The 15,580-nt window shown below is 36.2% G+C and overlaps 3 protein-coding genes across 3 annotated transcripts in view; 2 read left to right on the plus strand and 1 right to left on the minus strand.

Annotated features, from left to right (window-relative positions):
* The window catches only part of LOC107732140 (transmembrane channel-like protein 6), a 15,417-nt gene extending 8,737 nt beyond the window's left edge, over positions 1–6,680 (minus strand). The window contains exons 1-9 of the mRNA XM_016543408.1: positions 6,611–6,680; positions 5,498–5,612; positions 5,273–5,401; positions 4,175–4,306; positions 2,682–2,790; positions 2,465–2,552; positions 1,323–1,580; positions 1,030–1,196; positions 795–939 (exon numbers count right to left, since the gene is read on the minus strand). Coding sequence (XP_016398894.1) covers positions 795–939; positions 1,030–1,196; positions 1,323–1,580; positions 2,465–2,552; positions 2,682–2,790; positions 4,175–4,306; positions 5,273–5,401; positions 5,498–5,597 — 1,128 coding nt within the window. The 5' untranslated portion in view covers positions 5,598–5,612; positions 6,611–6,680. The remainder of the gene's footprint in view (positions 1–794; positions 940–1,029; positions 1,197–1,322; positions 1,581–2,464; positions 2,553–2,681; positions 2,791–4,174; positions 4,307–5,272; positions 5,402–5,497; positions 5,613–6,610) is intronic.
* Positions 6,681–8,281: 1,601 nt separating this feature from the next.
* Positions 8,282–12,350, plus strand: syngr2a (synaptogyrin 2a). The gene is made up of 4 exons (XM_016543429.1): positions 8,282–8,707; positions 9,435–9,672; positions 10,487–10,620; positions 10,712–12,350. The coding sequence occupies exons 1-4, from the start codon at positions 8,609–8,611 to the stop codon at positions 10,904–10,906; spliced, it is 666 nt and encodes a 221-aa protein (XP_016398915.1). The 5' UTR covers positions 8,282–8,608; the 3' UTR covers positions 10,907–12,350.
* Positions 12,351–13,420: 1,070 nt separating this feature from the next.
* Positions 13,421–15,580, plus strand: part of cant1a (calcium activated nucleotidase 1a) — a 10,788-nt gene continuing 8,628 nt past the window's right edge. Inside the window, exons 1-2 of the mRNA XM_016543424.1 lie at positions 13,421–13,603; positions 13,691–13,889. The gene's annotated coding sequence lies outside the window, so the exon portion shown is untranslated. The remainder of the gene's footprint in view (positions 13,604–13,690; positions 13,890–15,580) is intronic.

Consider the following 15,580-nt stretch of genomic DNA (forward strand, 5'->3'; position numbering starts at 1 on the left):
ATATATAAAGTTTCTTAGTAGTTCTCTGGGAGGAATGAAAAAACGAGTTAAAAAATAGTGCACTACCGCAATCAGTTATGTGCTTTAATTCATTAATCAGCATTTCTTGTCGAAAATGGTAACTAACTACAATGTTAATATTGTGTAACCCATTTGTTCCTAGTTATTAATTAATTACAGAACAGTATTCTAAAGTGTTTGCAAATGACACACATAATTAAAACCAGCATAAGATTGTTGCTGGTTTTTACAACACTCGGGTTGGTTTTTGGGTGGTTAAAGTGGTTGACCAGCCTGTGGGAGCCTGGCTTGAGAACGGTTTAGCTGAGTTAAATTTTTCTTGTTCAAAAATAAAATCTGTTTACTGAATGACTAACTTGCAGTTTAAAACTCCTTGTATGAGTGTGTGCATGTATAGCTTATTCAATTTAGACAGTTTGCTAGAATTGCGAGACGCTGGCGGAGTGAACAATACTTGAGAGAGTTGTGAGAGAGGGCACAGGAACAGCCTCTGTCGTGTTGCCAGATCCAGCTATTATAAGCTTCTTTGGCCTTGTCTTTTTGACCCTTAAGAAAGTTAATAAAGTGGAAGTTGCAGTCTAGGGTTAGCAATATCTTTATCTTTTTTTATTCATATCACCATGTTGACCTTAACCAGAACATTTTATCTGAATTTACTATGCAAACATCTATTCAAATATACCAACATGTTTGTGCACGGCATTTTTCAATGCAATTATTACTTCTCTGGAGCATAAATTAGTTTTAACATGAAGAGTCATAATGACACAAACCTTCAGCTGAATGCAGATGTTCACCGACTGCAGCTTAACAGACCGTTTCTTGCTGACTTTAAAATCCCAAGAGCAGAAAACCTTTAAAGCTAGGTTACTGGTAGTCTTGAATATGCGGAAACTCTTTCCGAATGATTTAGATATACTGAAAGGATGAACAAAATCTCACTTAATCACGGAGCAAGCTAATGATGTGAAATTGAATTAACACAATGTATAAGGAAAACAGACAAACCTGTAAACAAGCAGTACGCATGTGATAAACATGCCTGCTCCAATAGTAAAAATATACGCCAGTGGCATGTTGTAATTTTCTGGACACAGTTTTATTTCTGCTTTGCAGTTTTCATTGGTGGAGTTGGCATAGTGGCCATAAAACATCACAGAGTCTGTGAGAATGCCCTGTTGAGGAACAAAAAAACCATAGCATTCAGAGTCCAAGTAATAAAAATGTAGGCCATCTTAAATTTCCAGGGACTGGAAACCCTAATATAAAGCACCAATGTTTTTAAAATATACATAAATTACCATGCCAGTAAGCATCCAGAGGTCAGCTGTGGCTGCGGGTTTGTTTTTTGATGATGGAGGATTTGAGATTTGTGGTAGGACCAGGAAAAGGCCGGTGATGAGGAAGAGGAGGATGTTGTAATGTAACAGTCTTCTGAGGAAGATGAAATAGGACAGAATCCCAGTGCCGAAGTGAGCGCTGATGTTTTTAAGCACTCCCTGCCAGAGCTGTATGGATTTCTGCTGGGAGACTCTACCGTAGCAGCCACCACACAAAACCTATGCAGCAAAAACAAGTGTGCATACAGGTTAATGAATCAAGAACTGTTGATTTCAGTATTAAACTCTACTCGGAAAATATGAAATGTTCAAAAATGCCACATTCAATGGTTATTTGTATGAATAGGGTACAAATTGGTGTCCCCCTACTTTGTTAAAGCAATGAAGGAATAAAATCAGCATTGAGAGAAAACTGAAAAATTATTGTAGATAAAACCCATTGATTTGATATTTAATTAATTGCAAAAAAAAATATTTTGAAAAATTACCATTACCATTTGCCATTACCACCAATTACCATTTTGAAAAAACTGACCATTCAATAAAAAATATAGAAAGACTTTTTCTGCTGTGTGGTGGGAAGAAGGAGGTGGTTGAGGAGAGACCCCCCCACATGATTGTAAAGCGCTTTAGGTGTACAGCAATACACAATAAAGCGGTATACAAATACATAATTTATTCATTCATTCATTCAAGAAAAATATATATCCTCATTGTATGTGTGTGTGTGTCTGTGTGTGTCTATACATACAATGAAGATATATATTTTTCCTGAATGACAGAAATTTGTTTAATTTGTATGTTTATTCAATATCTAGTATTGAAAAAATGGAGTAACGCAGGTTAGGGTGTAAAACTGTATTCACATCTGTCCCAAGTTTTGGTAAGAGTGTTGCAACCTTGTGTAAAATAAATATAAAATAAAACAGAACATTTAATAAATAATACTTTGATCTGAGGAGCACTGTTTGATAGCTAAGCAACTCATTTTACTGATACTTTGCTGAAAAGCAAGTCCTTTTGAGGACTACTCATGAAAACTGCCAAATGTAAATACATGTGTTAATGTTGATCTTAATGTTACTGTACAAGAAGACATTCACCTTCAAGAACCAAGCTTTAAACTGATGGCAGCACAGGGCTCTGTTAGCAGAGAGAGGTTGTCCAGCATCCCAACAGACAACCCAAGCTCTAAAAAGACACATTTAGATAAGATACAAAGAAATGAACCATTTTGACACGAAGAACAAATGAATTATTGCACTCTTTTAAATATGTAATAACACTGTCTAAAAGTGAGTATTACACTGAATTCTGTACCTGATCTGGCGCTTCTCCGAGACACTAAGGGGCATTTCACGCAACACCCGCACACATTCACCAGCAGACAAGCCTTGTAGTTTGTTTAGCAGGTCTTCATTTTGGGTCACTAGAACCAGAACACAGAAACAAAGTGTCTTAAAGGGGTGGTTGACTGGGTTTTTTCTAGGCTTGATTGTGTTTATGGGGTGCAGTCTAACATGTGTTCATGCTTCGTTTTTTTAAAAACGCATTATTTTTCACATAATTTACCTTTATTCTGTCCCTTCTCTAACAAACGCCTCGATTATTTCCTGTTTTTATGAAGCCCCTCCCTCAGAAATACGCGATGGGCTGAGATTGGTCAGCTGGCTCAGTGTTTTGTGATTCGCTAAACCGCCTCTAGCGTGCGTCTGAACATCCTGCCCCTCAAGCTCAGCATGTGCTTCGGTTGTATTGTAAACAATGACGTCCTCTATATTGCTTATCAATCTGAGCTCGATTGAGACGCAGAGAATATTAGTGAAGAGGATCACGCAGAACCTGTGCAAGCACTGCTCTTAATGGTATGTTTGTTTGTTGTTGTCCCATACTTTTAGATACGCTGTTGTTTGTAAATGCTACTGCTTCTGTTAGCTTTTAATATATGGTTTTATTCTGATCTGCAACCGTACGCACGTCCATGTATAACGCTTCTCATAGCTATGTGAAAATAAGTGTATAAATGGAACAGTTTGTTGGAGCTGAGCTGACGATCTGAATGAGAGAGAGAGAGAGAAAGAGATGCAGAGCAGGGGAACACGAGGAACAGGATTGAGAACCGCTGCTTTAGAACATTGGTTTTGAAACTTGTGAATCCATTAGAATCGTTAGAAGACAGAATCGCGATTCATATATGAACAGATTTTTACATGCACCTCTAGTTTTCTCTTCCTCTTCTCTAAAGCAGCGCAGCATGGCCTCGCCCCCTTTGCTGCGTGTTCCCGGGGGCGGGGTTTATCTGGGTTCGTGACGTAACGGACCTGGGAAGAAGCTCGTTGTAGTCCCTACCAGTCGTTTTTGTAGGCATTAAACTGCCAGAATTTTAAAAGACGATATCTCCGTTTGCATTGAACTTTCAGCGCTGCAACTTTGCAGATATTGTTTATGCTCAAACAGCAACATTACACACTAACTAACGTAAAAAAAAGTGAAATCGCAATCAACCACCCCTTTAATAAAGATTATTTTCTACATATCTTTCTGTAAACAGCCTGTTTCTTGTTGCTGTGCCTTTAAGACTTTTATGTAAATAAGTGTGAAATTAAATTAGAGAAGTAAACAACAAGTGGTTGTTGCAGTGTAGTTTCAGTAAACTTTCTTTGTCACTGAGGAGGAAGTTCTGAAAGTTACAGTATTTGTCACAGTACATCAAACGCTCTCATCTTTAAAGATCAAGAACAATTTGATTCCTCATGATATAAGTCATATTTGCTTCAAATTGTTGGCATTGTGAGTGTTTTACTGCTGCAAACCATCATCCTCGCAGTCGTCCTGCCCTCTGAAGACGTCCTGGTCTGTAGCGCAGTAAGCGGTGGACACAATGCTAAGAGGTCGTCTTCTTCGCGTCTCGGTGGATCGGGAGAGCGCAGTCGACTGATTAAATCCTGAGAAAAGGCAAAGCAAAAAAGGATCATAAATTGACATTGTGCACTAGAAACTGGAGTTAATAAATACATTGTTAGTGGAGAAGTCTCTGCTCTTCTGTATCTCAATGTGCAATTGCTACAACTAACTAACTACAAGTACCGTAAAATATAATGTGTAATTGGAATTGCATTTGAAAATAAAAAATATTTGGTGTGTGGTTCTGGTGTTTGAGTTTCAGGTTTCAGAAATTGTGTGACAAGTAAAGATTTTGTGTGTAAGCAGTTGAAAAAAAAAAACCTCTAAAAGAAATCGGTTTAGAGGACATTTCTTGAACTTAATTGTACTTATGTTGGACTACTCTTGTAAAAAAATAACTGTGCATAATTGTATTGAATGTGCACTTGTAGTGTACTTCTAATTCTAAAAGTATATATTTAATTTAAAAAAATTACTTGCAGATTTTATAATATTGTGTAATTAAAAATGTATTTAAAGTTACATAATTGAGTAGAAATGACATTAAATAATATTTTAGTTGACCATAAATGCTTTTCAGTACATTCAGCAGTACACTTTATCCATATTTCAAAGACAGATTTATACACAACAGACATAATAATTATAAAATTACATAAAGATGTACTTAAGTCCTACTTAAGTGGGTCAAAAAGTACTTTTTAGTTTAACTAAATGCATTTAAAATATACATTTTCATATAATTGTAAATAACTTGCACTTAAGTGTTAATACACTTATTATTTCCGGAATCAGCACTCTTTTTAAAAGTATGCTAAAAGTATGCTCTTTTTCATGAGGTTTTGTTTGCATATACTATTATTTTGTTGTCTGATGCAATAAAATTCATATATTTTTGTTTGGGGCCAGTGTTACAGCCACAAGAGCATATTTTAGTGAAACAGCTATGATTTTATTAATTGTGCAAATCTATATGAAAAAAAAACAGCATCAAAACATTTTCTTACTGATAGATCGGCTAGGCATGGAGGACAGGACCCTTTGGGTTGAAGAGGACCAGCTGTTCCTGTGCAGGGCATCTGTGTGTTTGGGCTCATGGTAATGCTGAGCTTCTTGATTTGCATGTGTCAGATCAACTACAAACAGAAAAAAGTTAGAAGTTAGAGTTAAAATAAGTTATTTCTTCCCTATGGGATTTATGTCAGGCTATCTGTATGCTGTGTAGTACTCACATTTCACTACTCTGTATGGTCTCCTAATAGCCTCGAGCTCAATCAGGTCTTGGTCTTCATCTTCACTGGAAGTCATCTCCATAATCTGGGATGCAGCCATCCAGACTGTCTAGAGCTGTGTAAGCAATAGGTGATGAGCCATATCAGAAATGAATTTTCATATTAAAAGCCAATATTTGCCTGGGATTTATTTTTCAGAGCATTTTTATACTGTAAAAAATTACCGTGAATTTAACGGTAAAAGACTGTAAATGGATTTTTTTTTACAGTGATAAACCCCATAAATCTACAACAGAAACAAAAAGTGTATCTTTCATTTATGTCAAAATCAACATCATAAGATGCCATAACATAATAAACATTCTCTAAAAAATATATTTTAAATAACTGTCCATTCCTTACATTAAACTACTCTTGTAAAAAAGAAGTGCACTTAATTGTAGTCCATTCTTAAAAGTATATATTTTTTAAAAACTGTACTTACAGATACTATAATATTAATGCAATAAAATTGTGCTTTAAGACAGTACACTTTCATGACCATGTGACTAAAGTCCACTCTGTAATAATGTCAAATTATACGCTTTACTTTAAAACACATTTGAAATCACTGTTTTAGGAATATTTTGTCATGCTTTAAATAAGTCCACTTATTATGATATGTTGACTTACATAGTAACACACATGTAAAGTACTTGATTATAATGTAACTGTAGTGTTTTATTTGATGTTAAAATTTGAAGTTAAATATGCTAATCATTACAAATGGCATTAAAGAATGTTATAGCTTAGCGTGAATGCCTTTGCACATTCAATTACCTGCCTTTAATATAAATTTCAACTATAATACATTTTCATTTAATTGACGTTAACATGCAAAAAAATTGTCTGCAAACATTACATTCAGATCAAGATTAAGTATATTCGTTTAAAGCATATTATTTTCATAGTATGTACTTTTATAAAGCATGCTAAAGTATACTGTCACAGTAGATCTAATTGTAGTTTTTCTATCAACCCACTTTAGCTGTTCATTCAATAACATTCATCTTAAGACAGAAAAAACTGATTTCTCAGCTGTTCTGATAAAGTACCACCAATTGCAATACTCACCTAAACAGCTGCTGCTATACGCGAAGTTTCCAGCACAGTCTAAAAAGGAAAATACACTGTTCAAAGTTTTCATACGTATAAAAAGTGACTGGTACTTCAACAGTACCCATTCTGTGAATAAGCAGAAACATTTTCACAGTTGACAGACTGCATACAAAGTGACAAACCACAGGCAACGTGCAGAGAGGAAGAAACAAGAACGAGCTCACGTCTTACAATTTTGTTTTTATTAATTATTATTTGGTTTGGTACTATTATCACAAACAACACTGTATATAGGGAGACAGGTATTTTACATTACAGGGTGGTATGTGAAATTGTAAACAGAGGCCTTACCGTGGTAGAGACTGCTTACCGTAACTCAGCTTTCATCTGAAAATGTCAGCTATAACAGACTCAGTCATACGTTACAGATCTCATGGCCGTGTCATATTTTCATCACACCTTTTGACAACACATTAGATAGTTATAAACAGTATGGATTTGAGTTTGAGTTTGGTAATGTACTGTAAATGTATTTTATAATGGCAACTGTAGCTTCCATTACTATAACATCTGCAATAAGGCTGATTTAAAACATGTATCTTATATAATTTTCTACCGAATGAAATCCTCTGTGTCTGTCAGAGAGCATCTCCATCTACACTGCAAAGATGCAGCAAGTTCTGGAATGCAGCCATTCACTCGCACTTTTGTGCAACTCGGCTTTGCATCTGTTTCTTTTTGAATCATATTAACAAACTTCATTTTGTGGGATGTTTTGATTGAAAAGTGTGCTTATGCTATATTTATTTTTATTTTTTTTAAATGGCACTTACTTTTTTACTATGTAGGCTACAAAAAAAAAAAAAAACAATGAATGCATTTTAAATTGAGGCTTACATGTTCAAATACTTTTTTGGGTCCACTGTATTGAAGTAACTATGGATAGTTGATACAGATCCCCCGAAAAATGAAAATTCATATCATCAGCTACTTATACCATTCCAAACCTGTATGACTTTCTTTCTTCCATGGAACACACACACACACACACACACGCAATATATTGAAAATTTTGACTGGACATTCTTCAACATATCATTATTTTGATGTATTTCACTACAGAAATGATTTCAGGTTTGGAAGACATCTGTTGAAAAAAACAGCATATGCGGGTTAGGTATGTTTTGACGCTGGGATGCTGGTTTAAGCTGGTCCTTTGCTGGATTATGCTGGTCCTTTGCTGGTTTAAGCTGGTCCTTTGACCAGCATAAACCAGCAAAGGACCAGCATAAACCAGCAAAGGACCAGCATAAACCAGCAAAGGACCAGCATCGCAGCGTCAAAACATACCTAACCAGCATATGCTGGTTTTTTCAACAGGGCGAGCTATGAAAATTATTCATTTTTAGGTGAGCATTTAAATTACAAGTAGATTAATAGCGCCACCTAGAGGACTATATTCATCGGTACTTACGCAGTTCACAAAGAATCATTAAAAGCACAACAAACAACATAAATAAAGTATTTCGATGTTTTAAGGGTGTTCTACAGATTGAGGCCACGTGGTCAGCTTCTGCAGTCAGAGCTGTGTAAACTCAAGGGCAAACCCTTGTGTGCAAAGTGATGAAACATCAGGACTACACCCGAACAAACAGCACAACACTGGAAACGTCTTTGCACTCATACATATTTAAGCATGTCCATATGTCAAATAGCTGCTGATTACTGAAGCATGCAGGATTGCTGGAGCACTTGATCAACAGAATGACAGCCTATATTTAAGTATTAAAGTGATAGATAGATAGATAGATAGATAGATAGATAGATGAACAGGGGCGGTTCAAATATTATAATGTGGCAATACTCGTTCTGACGTGACGTGTACTTCCTTGAAGGGTGGTGCGGTACTTTCAGGAAACAATTGTTAAAGTAAACAGCGAGCGTATCATCAAGCTGGACAACTTGCCGAAGCGCTGACAAATAAAGAGGGGCCAGAGTGTCACGAACGCGGACATGGAGACGAGTGCTTACGGTGCATCGCTGGCCGGTGGAGCCTTTGACTTCTGGAGCTTTCTAAAGCGACCGCAGACTATCGCCAGGCTGTTCAGTTGGGTGAGCTAGATCAAAGTCATCGTTAGCTAATCGAGCTAGTGCTCCTACTCGGTGAAAGTTTGTAATACTGCCGCTTGCCTCAAACTGTTAGTTTAACAGAAGTTAAACGCAAATCTAAATTCTGCTGTCACAAGTTGCAAAACACAGACCATATGGCAGCAGCAGTTTGGGAGTTTGTTGTTGAGGTCTTCTGCATCATGTGACTTGTCAACATGTCAACATAGCACATGCAGCTCTTTTATGCAGCTAGTTTGAGTGTTTTTCTTTCTTTCCAACCATTTCTAACCATTTACAACAACAGTATTCATCACTTGTTACATATTACACTGGCCACTCTTTTATTACATCTAAATAAATGTTTTTAAGAAAGAGAATGTAAGCACACATTTTAAGCTACAAAAAATAGTGCATTTTAAATGTTAAATCTTTTAACCGAGCATTTTTAAGCAGATGTAGGGGTATAAATGCCCATATCACTGACCTAATTCTTCTTTTGCTGTGTAAATATATAGTCTTATATAGTTTTTTGTTTGTTGGTTGTTGTTTTTTATAACCAAAGTAGATGTACATCTTGTGAGGGCGTCACGCCTCCCATTCAAACATGACACTGTTGTTCTCTGTAAACGCTCTCAGTAGTAGTTTCCTTGGTGTGTGTGATTACAACTGTGATGATGCATTATTAAAGAGATTCTGCTGTTGTCACTAATTCTGTTTCTTTCCATCACAGCTCTTCGCCATAGTGGTGTTTGCCACCATAGTTTCTGAAGGCTACATGAATGAACAGCATGAAGACATCACTAAATGCATGTTCAATCAGAATGAAAGTGCTTGCAGCTATGGAATTGGTGTTGGGATTTTAGCTTTCCTGGCCTGTGTTGTCTTCATTGTGCTGGATGCCTACTTCCCCCAGATCAGCAATGCCAACGAAAGGAAATACATTGTGTTGGGTGATCTTTGTTTCTCTGGTAAGAATTATTACAGATTTTTGTTTTTATCAGTCACTTTAAGTTTAATTGCAGAATGCATTTATTTATCGGACAGTGTCTAAAAACCACATATTTGCTTGGATCTAAAACCTAGCCCTGTTGAAAAAAACAGCATATGCTGGTTAGGTATGTTTTGATGCTGGTTGAAATACAAGTATACTTATGATTATCTAACTGGCTAATTTTTTTTCGTTTTTTTTTTTAATGGCGCTCATTTCCTTCTCTATGAAGGATACATGCAGTGATGTCTTAGTGGACAAAGCAACATTGCCAGCTTCATGTCTGAAGCACACTTATGATGACTTAAATGCTCATTATGGTTTGAAACAGAGCCATACTTTCTGTTACTCATGTGCTCTTTCCATCCATTGAAAGTTTGCACAACCAAAACTTCGCAGATCCAAAAAGGACATACGGCATCTTAAAACAAATCTTTATAAATCTGCGGTTTGATCACTTTATATGATGAAAAGATTAAAATTAAGGGGTTTATTTTACTTTTTATGATCCACACATGGAGCGCATCAAATATGGTATCGCATATGCATTCATCACACATTAGAACAAACAATTTATATGGATTGGTTTGTCTTTATGAACTTTGTGAAGCGTCAAAGTTTTGGTTGCATACAATTTCAGTGGAGGGACAGAAACTTCTCAGGATTCATTAAAAAATATCTTGAGTTGTGTTTTTGAAGATGAACAAGAGTAGTTTGGGGTTGAGTAAATGATGACAGAATTTTCACTTTTGGGTGAACAAACCCCTTTACGTTCCTCTCTGCTTTCTCATCAGGTGTGTGGACGTTCCTGTGGTTTGTGTGTTTCTGCGTCCTAGCCAATCAGTGGTCTCACACTACTCAATCAACCGTCCTAGCTGATGCAGCTCGAGCTGTGGTGGCCTTTTCCTTCTTCTCCACTGCCACCTGGGTGAGCACATCTCACTTCCTGTTTCTGCCTGACGGTCACCTTGTATATTTGATAAACTGAAACAAGTATCACGCTTTTTTTTTCTCTCAAGGCCCTTCTTACCGTGTTCGCATTACGACGATACCGCCAAGGGATGGACGAGGTTGGCCTAGGCTACAATGATCCATCCAGTGACCACACTTCCCCGTACCCTTCAGCATATACTGGTGCTCCAGAGGGTTACCAGCAGTCCCCATTCACCGCCAGTCCTACGGGACAGGGAGGGTATCAGCCTCCCGCATACTGAGGGTGAAGGCATTTTAACGCTTCTGAGAGGCTCACCTGTGTTGACTGTTTCATACGCTCCACTTTTTCCTTTTCCATAAGAGTTGAAATTGTGAGCTGGGATTGGTGTGCTTCGCTGGTATGTTTTTTCATGTCTGAAAAAAAAAAAAAAAAGTTATTTATTTTTATTTTCTTCGGATGCAAATTCTACACATAACCCTAAGTGTAAAAGTTCCTCGCACATCTGCAGAATTATCTCGCTAATTTCTCCAAATTAGATTCTGAAAACCAGATTCAACACCAGCTGCAGTTTTTACATTTATGAAACGGATGGAATTTACTTTATTCCATGTCTTGAATGCACAATCACATAATGTAGGAAAGTCTATAGAACTGACGTGCCTTAAAAGTAGAATCGAAAACAAAATTCCTCATATGCAGACAATAGAAATTGAACAGACTCTCTGTGCCAAATACATTACCACAATTGAGTAATTCTTTATAAGCATTGCATTGCCATATATCACATTTTTGGAAAGTATGCACTAAATCTATTGCCAAATGGCTTTATTAACTGCTAACTTCAGTTTTGTTGAGGCTAGAGTGAGGTGGGAAATGAACTACTGTAAACGTGCTTTAATTTCATTTGTGACAGACAATAGGCTTTGTGTGAATAATAAGCCTTATTTTTGTAAACTTTAAGCACCTGAGTTTTGAAGTGGTAAACAATCATATAATGTAATGTTGTTGGTGTTCTTTTATGTCAGGCCAAATTCACTGCAAGATTTCTACCTCTTACTATTGAAATTGTGCCTTATTTTGAAATTAATATCTAGGAATTGAAATTAATTTCAATGAATTTCTATTAATGTATTTCTGTTTTGACTATTTTAGACCACTTTTACTGTTTTCTTCATTTCCCTAACATGAAAAAAAAGAGAAAAAACTAGAATAAATATGAATCTAAGTTGGCCACTAAATAGAAACTCTTTTCAATATGGTCGTGTTTTGTTGAAGGTAGGGGAATCTCTTTTACACAGTTCTGTTATAGCACATAATCGTTGTGTCTTTCTGATCATTTACTTTGCAACATTTTTTGTAACAGTATTGCAACATTCTCGTTTTTGTAAGGAAATGCTGCACAATAAACACTTGATTCTTTCCAATGTTAACAGATATCAAAGACTTGTTGATTCCTTTTTGAAATCTAATGATTAGTTCACATTTACATAATTTACTCCCCTCATAATTTAAAACCCTCGTGCCATTACGAACTATTTAGATTGTCTTTCTACTGCAAAACACACACACACTCACAAACACAAAGATAAATTGATGTTTTTTCTCTGAATGTTTGAACATGTATAATTCGAAGAAAGTCAATGGGGTACAATGTTCTTCACATTCAGAATGATCATCTTTTTTTTGTATGTTTTGTATGCAGAAGAAAGCAGGTGAGCGTGATTTGACCAAGTACAACATGTTCCTGGATCAACATCCTTGTTGATCCTGGAACATCATTCCAATCAACCAATCAGAATTGAGAGATAACTTTTCAGGAAATGTCAGTTTTAGGCTTACAATCAGGATTAGGTGCTTCTACACCCTTGTTCATCAGATATCATTTCCCTCTGATTTTAGGAAAAAAATATGGGTAAGGTTAGGTTTAGGGGTGGGGATTGGGTTAAGTCTGTATTTTTGGACAGTAATGTTGATCCAGGAACATGTCTTACTTGGCAAAATCACAGCGACCTTCTTGAAGTAAGACATGTTCAAAATTACAGTCCAAAAATATAGACTAAACCCAATCCCTACCCATAAACCGAACCCTATTTATTCCTAAAATTAGAGGGAAATGATAGCTGATTACCAAGGGTGTAGAAGCACCTAATCCTGATTGTAAGCCTAAAACTGACATTTCCTGAAAAGTTATCTCTCAATTCTGATTGGTTGATTGGAATGTTGTTCCAGGATCAACAAGGATGTTGATCCAGGAACATGTACTTGGTGAAATCACGGTCACCGGTGCTGATATACCTGGATTAATAGAATTTTACATTATGAGGTCTGTGTAATATTGTGAGTCGACTATGTATTGTGCTTAGTATTGGCCAGATAATATCTCAAGAGTCTGCAGGATATTGTGTAAATGTTATGAAAGTACAACGTATTGCATGGCTGTATAATTACAAAAAAAAAAAATGTAACATGCATTATTTTTTGTGCTTTACATCAAAGCTTTACATCAAAGACTATAGATTTATGCTAATATGCATATATCACAAACTGAAATTGTTCTAGATCAGTGGTTCCCAACCCTGGTCCTGGAGGCACCCCAACACTGCACATTTTGCATGTATCCTTAATCAAACACACCTGATTCAGGTCATTGGCTCATTAGTAGAGACTCCAAGATCTGAAATTGGTGTGTCAGAGAAAGGAGATATGCAAAATGTGCAGTGTTGGGGTGCCTCCAGGACCAGGGTTGGGAACCACTGTTCTACATAACTATACTATATTTTATGTTTAGATAATTAGAACCAAGTGTTGGCTGGTTTGCAATGTTGCTGGCACTATTATAATAGCCATGCTCTCCATAAGTTATGGTTTTGGTCTGCCGATCTTTTTCTTTTTGTAAATTCATAACAAAAAACGCATGTAAATAGGCTATAGTGCGTTGTATAAAATTAAATGGGTATTAGTGCATATAGCCAATATGGTAATATAATACTTATATTATATATATATAACTCTGTAACGTGTTTATTACATGCTGTTAAATTAAATGTTTTCATTGCTGTCGTAGCTCAAAAATGTATGCGTAAAATGCACGCAAGTGCGAGCGGAAAGAACTGGTTCTGCGCGCACTGCTTCGATCACGCCCCCGCCTGCGGAAGTGGAAGGATGTGCAGACTCGGAGCTGCCTGAATGGATCCGTGACTAACAAGTCGCGGTTTGATCTTCAACAGCCCGGATTTATTCTGAGCCTTGTCTTCCACCCTACCGTAAGTACCGTACGCTTTTAAAAAACACTTTCAGCTAGAGAAGACTGCGCTGGGTTCATGTAGAAACTCATTGAGGGTCTAGCCATGTCACTGTCATGTGGGCCAAAGAAACACGACTTTGTGAAATAAAATGTAAATTAATTAAAATGAAGAAATACCTTCACCGAAAATACAGTTTTATAGCCTTTCGTTTGTGTGCGATCTTTTCATAACCGAATATGTGAGATAATAGTAAATGTTGATGTCAATTGAAGGCAAGAGATTAACTCTTGTGAAATATAGCCTACTGTATAACTACTCAACGCCTTTGCACCAAATATTTGACCAAACAGATATAAGTCTCATTGTAACAACGTGTTTAATATCTTTGTGTAGCAAATGCATGATTGAATAGGTAGGAAGCTCTCTGGTTGGTCCAGCAGTGAATGTTTACATCACGTGATTAAATATTTTGCAAGTTAGTTCAGCTGCCCTATTGAATTTCTTATTATTGAATCCATAAATAGTGCATATATGAGGTAACTGACCAAGTTAAATTTGCTGATTAAATAAATATATCGATATTTACGGACAGAGGCCACATCATAGTGACAGTTAACAGTTGTTCAGTGATCAAATAACAGGAAACAAAATGCAATACAAATACATATTTGGCAATTTTGTTGAAGCCTTGTCTTCAGATGTAAGAGTCAGTAATTGCCAAAGATTTACAAATGCCCTAAATTACTTGTAGTGTAAAAACAAATTGGCAATTACTAAACAAGAATCGATGACATTCCTGTGTTATTAAATGTTGTTATTTTAACTACAGTGTGCCACAAAGCTGCAGATAAATTTTTATAATTTTTAATACATTTCAACATCTATATACTGTTATTCGAGTATTGATTTTATTAATGAGTAGCCTATTATTAAAGGAAAAGTAGTGATACGTGTAGTTTATTGGTGAATTTGTTGCACTATATAAGCTTTACACAGTAATTTAGCCTAGTCTTTTTAAAACACAGAATCTTTACTACTCTAACTGTGTGTATTTGTACATCAGAGTAATATGTTTTATTTTATTTTGAGTAAAATGGGAACGTGAATATCATACAGATGATTTTTTTTATGGAACAAAGGTTTTCCCTCAAGTTAATTTACAAAAGGGCAACTGATGTTTTGCAAAACAGCGGAAGTCTAATGTGATGCATTAAAAGAAAAAAAATTACTGAGCATAAATACAGTTTATACTCTTCCTGATTACATATTCACCATTAAGAGGAAATGTAGTGTGGAAATTCATATCACGTCAATCAAAATTTAATCAAAGAACTTTAAAACCTCCGTGAAGTTGGCACCCCATTTGGCATTTGGAAGTTTGGAAGCATTTGGAAGTTGGCATTTTTTGACCGTGTGACGTCACTCTCCACCCCATGTTGCTCAAATCGCTCCAAAACAGCATGGGGTGGAGAGTGACGTCACTGCCCAGAATTGTATTTGTTATTTCTGAGGACGGGAAATAGATACAATGTAAATTTGAACGTCACAAACCAGCACAAATCGAGCACAAACAAATGGCACCATTTTGGAACGATTTAGATTGCATGGGGTGGAGAGTGACGTCACTGTTCGTAAAAAGTTTATTTTTATTATATAAAAGAAGCGGTCATAGTTACAGGGTTTCTTTTAACGGCACAAACCAGCACAAA

The sequence above is a fragment of the Sinocyclocheilus rhinocerous genome, unplaced genomic scaffold (assembly GCF_001515625.1).
Source record: "Sinocyclocheilus rhinocerous isolate Xijiao unplaced genomic scaffold, SAMN03320098_v1.1 scaffold1450, whole genome shotgun sequence".
NCBI classification, from domain to species: domain Eukaryota; kingdom Metazoa; phylum Chordata; class Actinopteri; order Cypriniformes; family Cyprinidae; genus Sinocyclocheilus; species Sinocyclocheilus rhinocerous.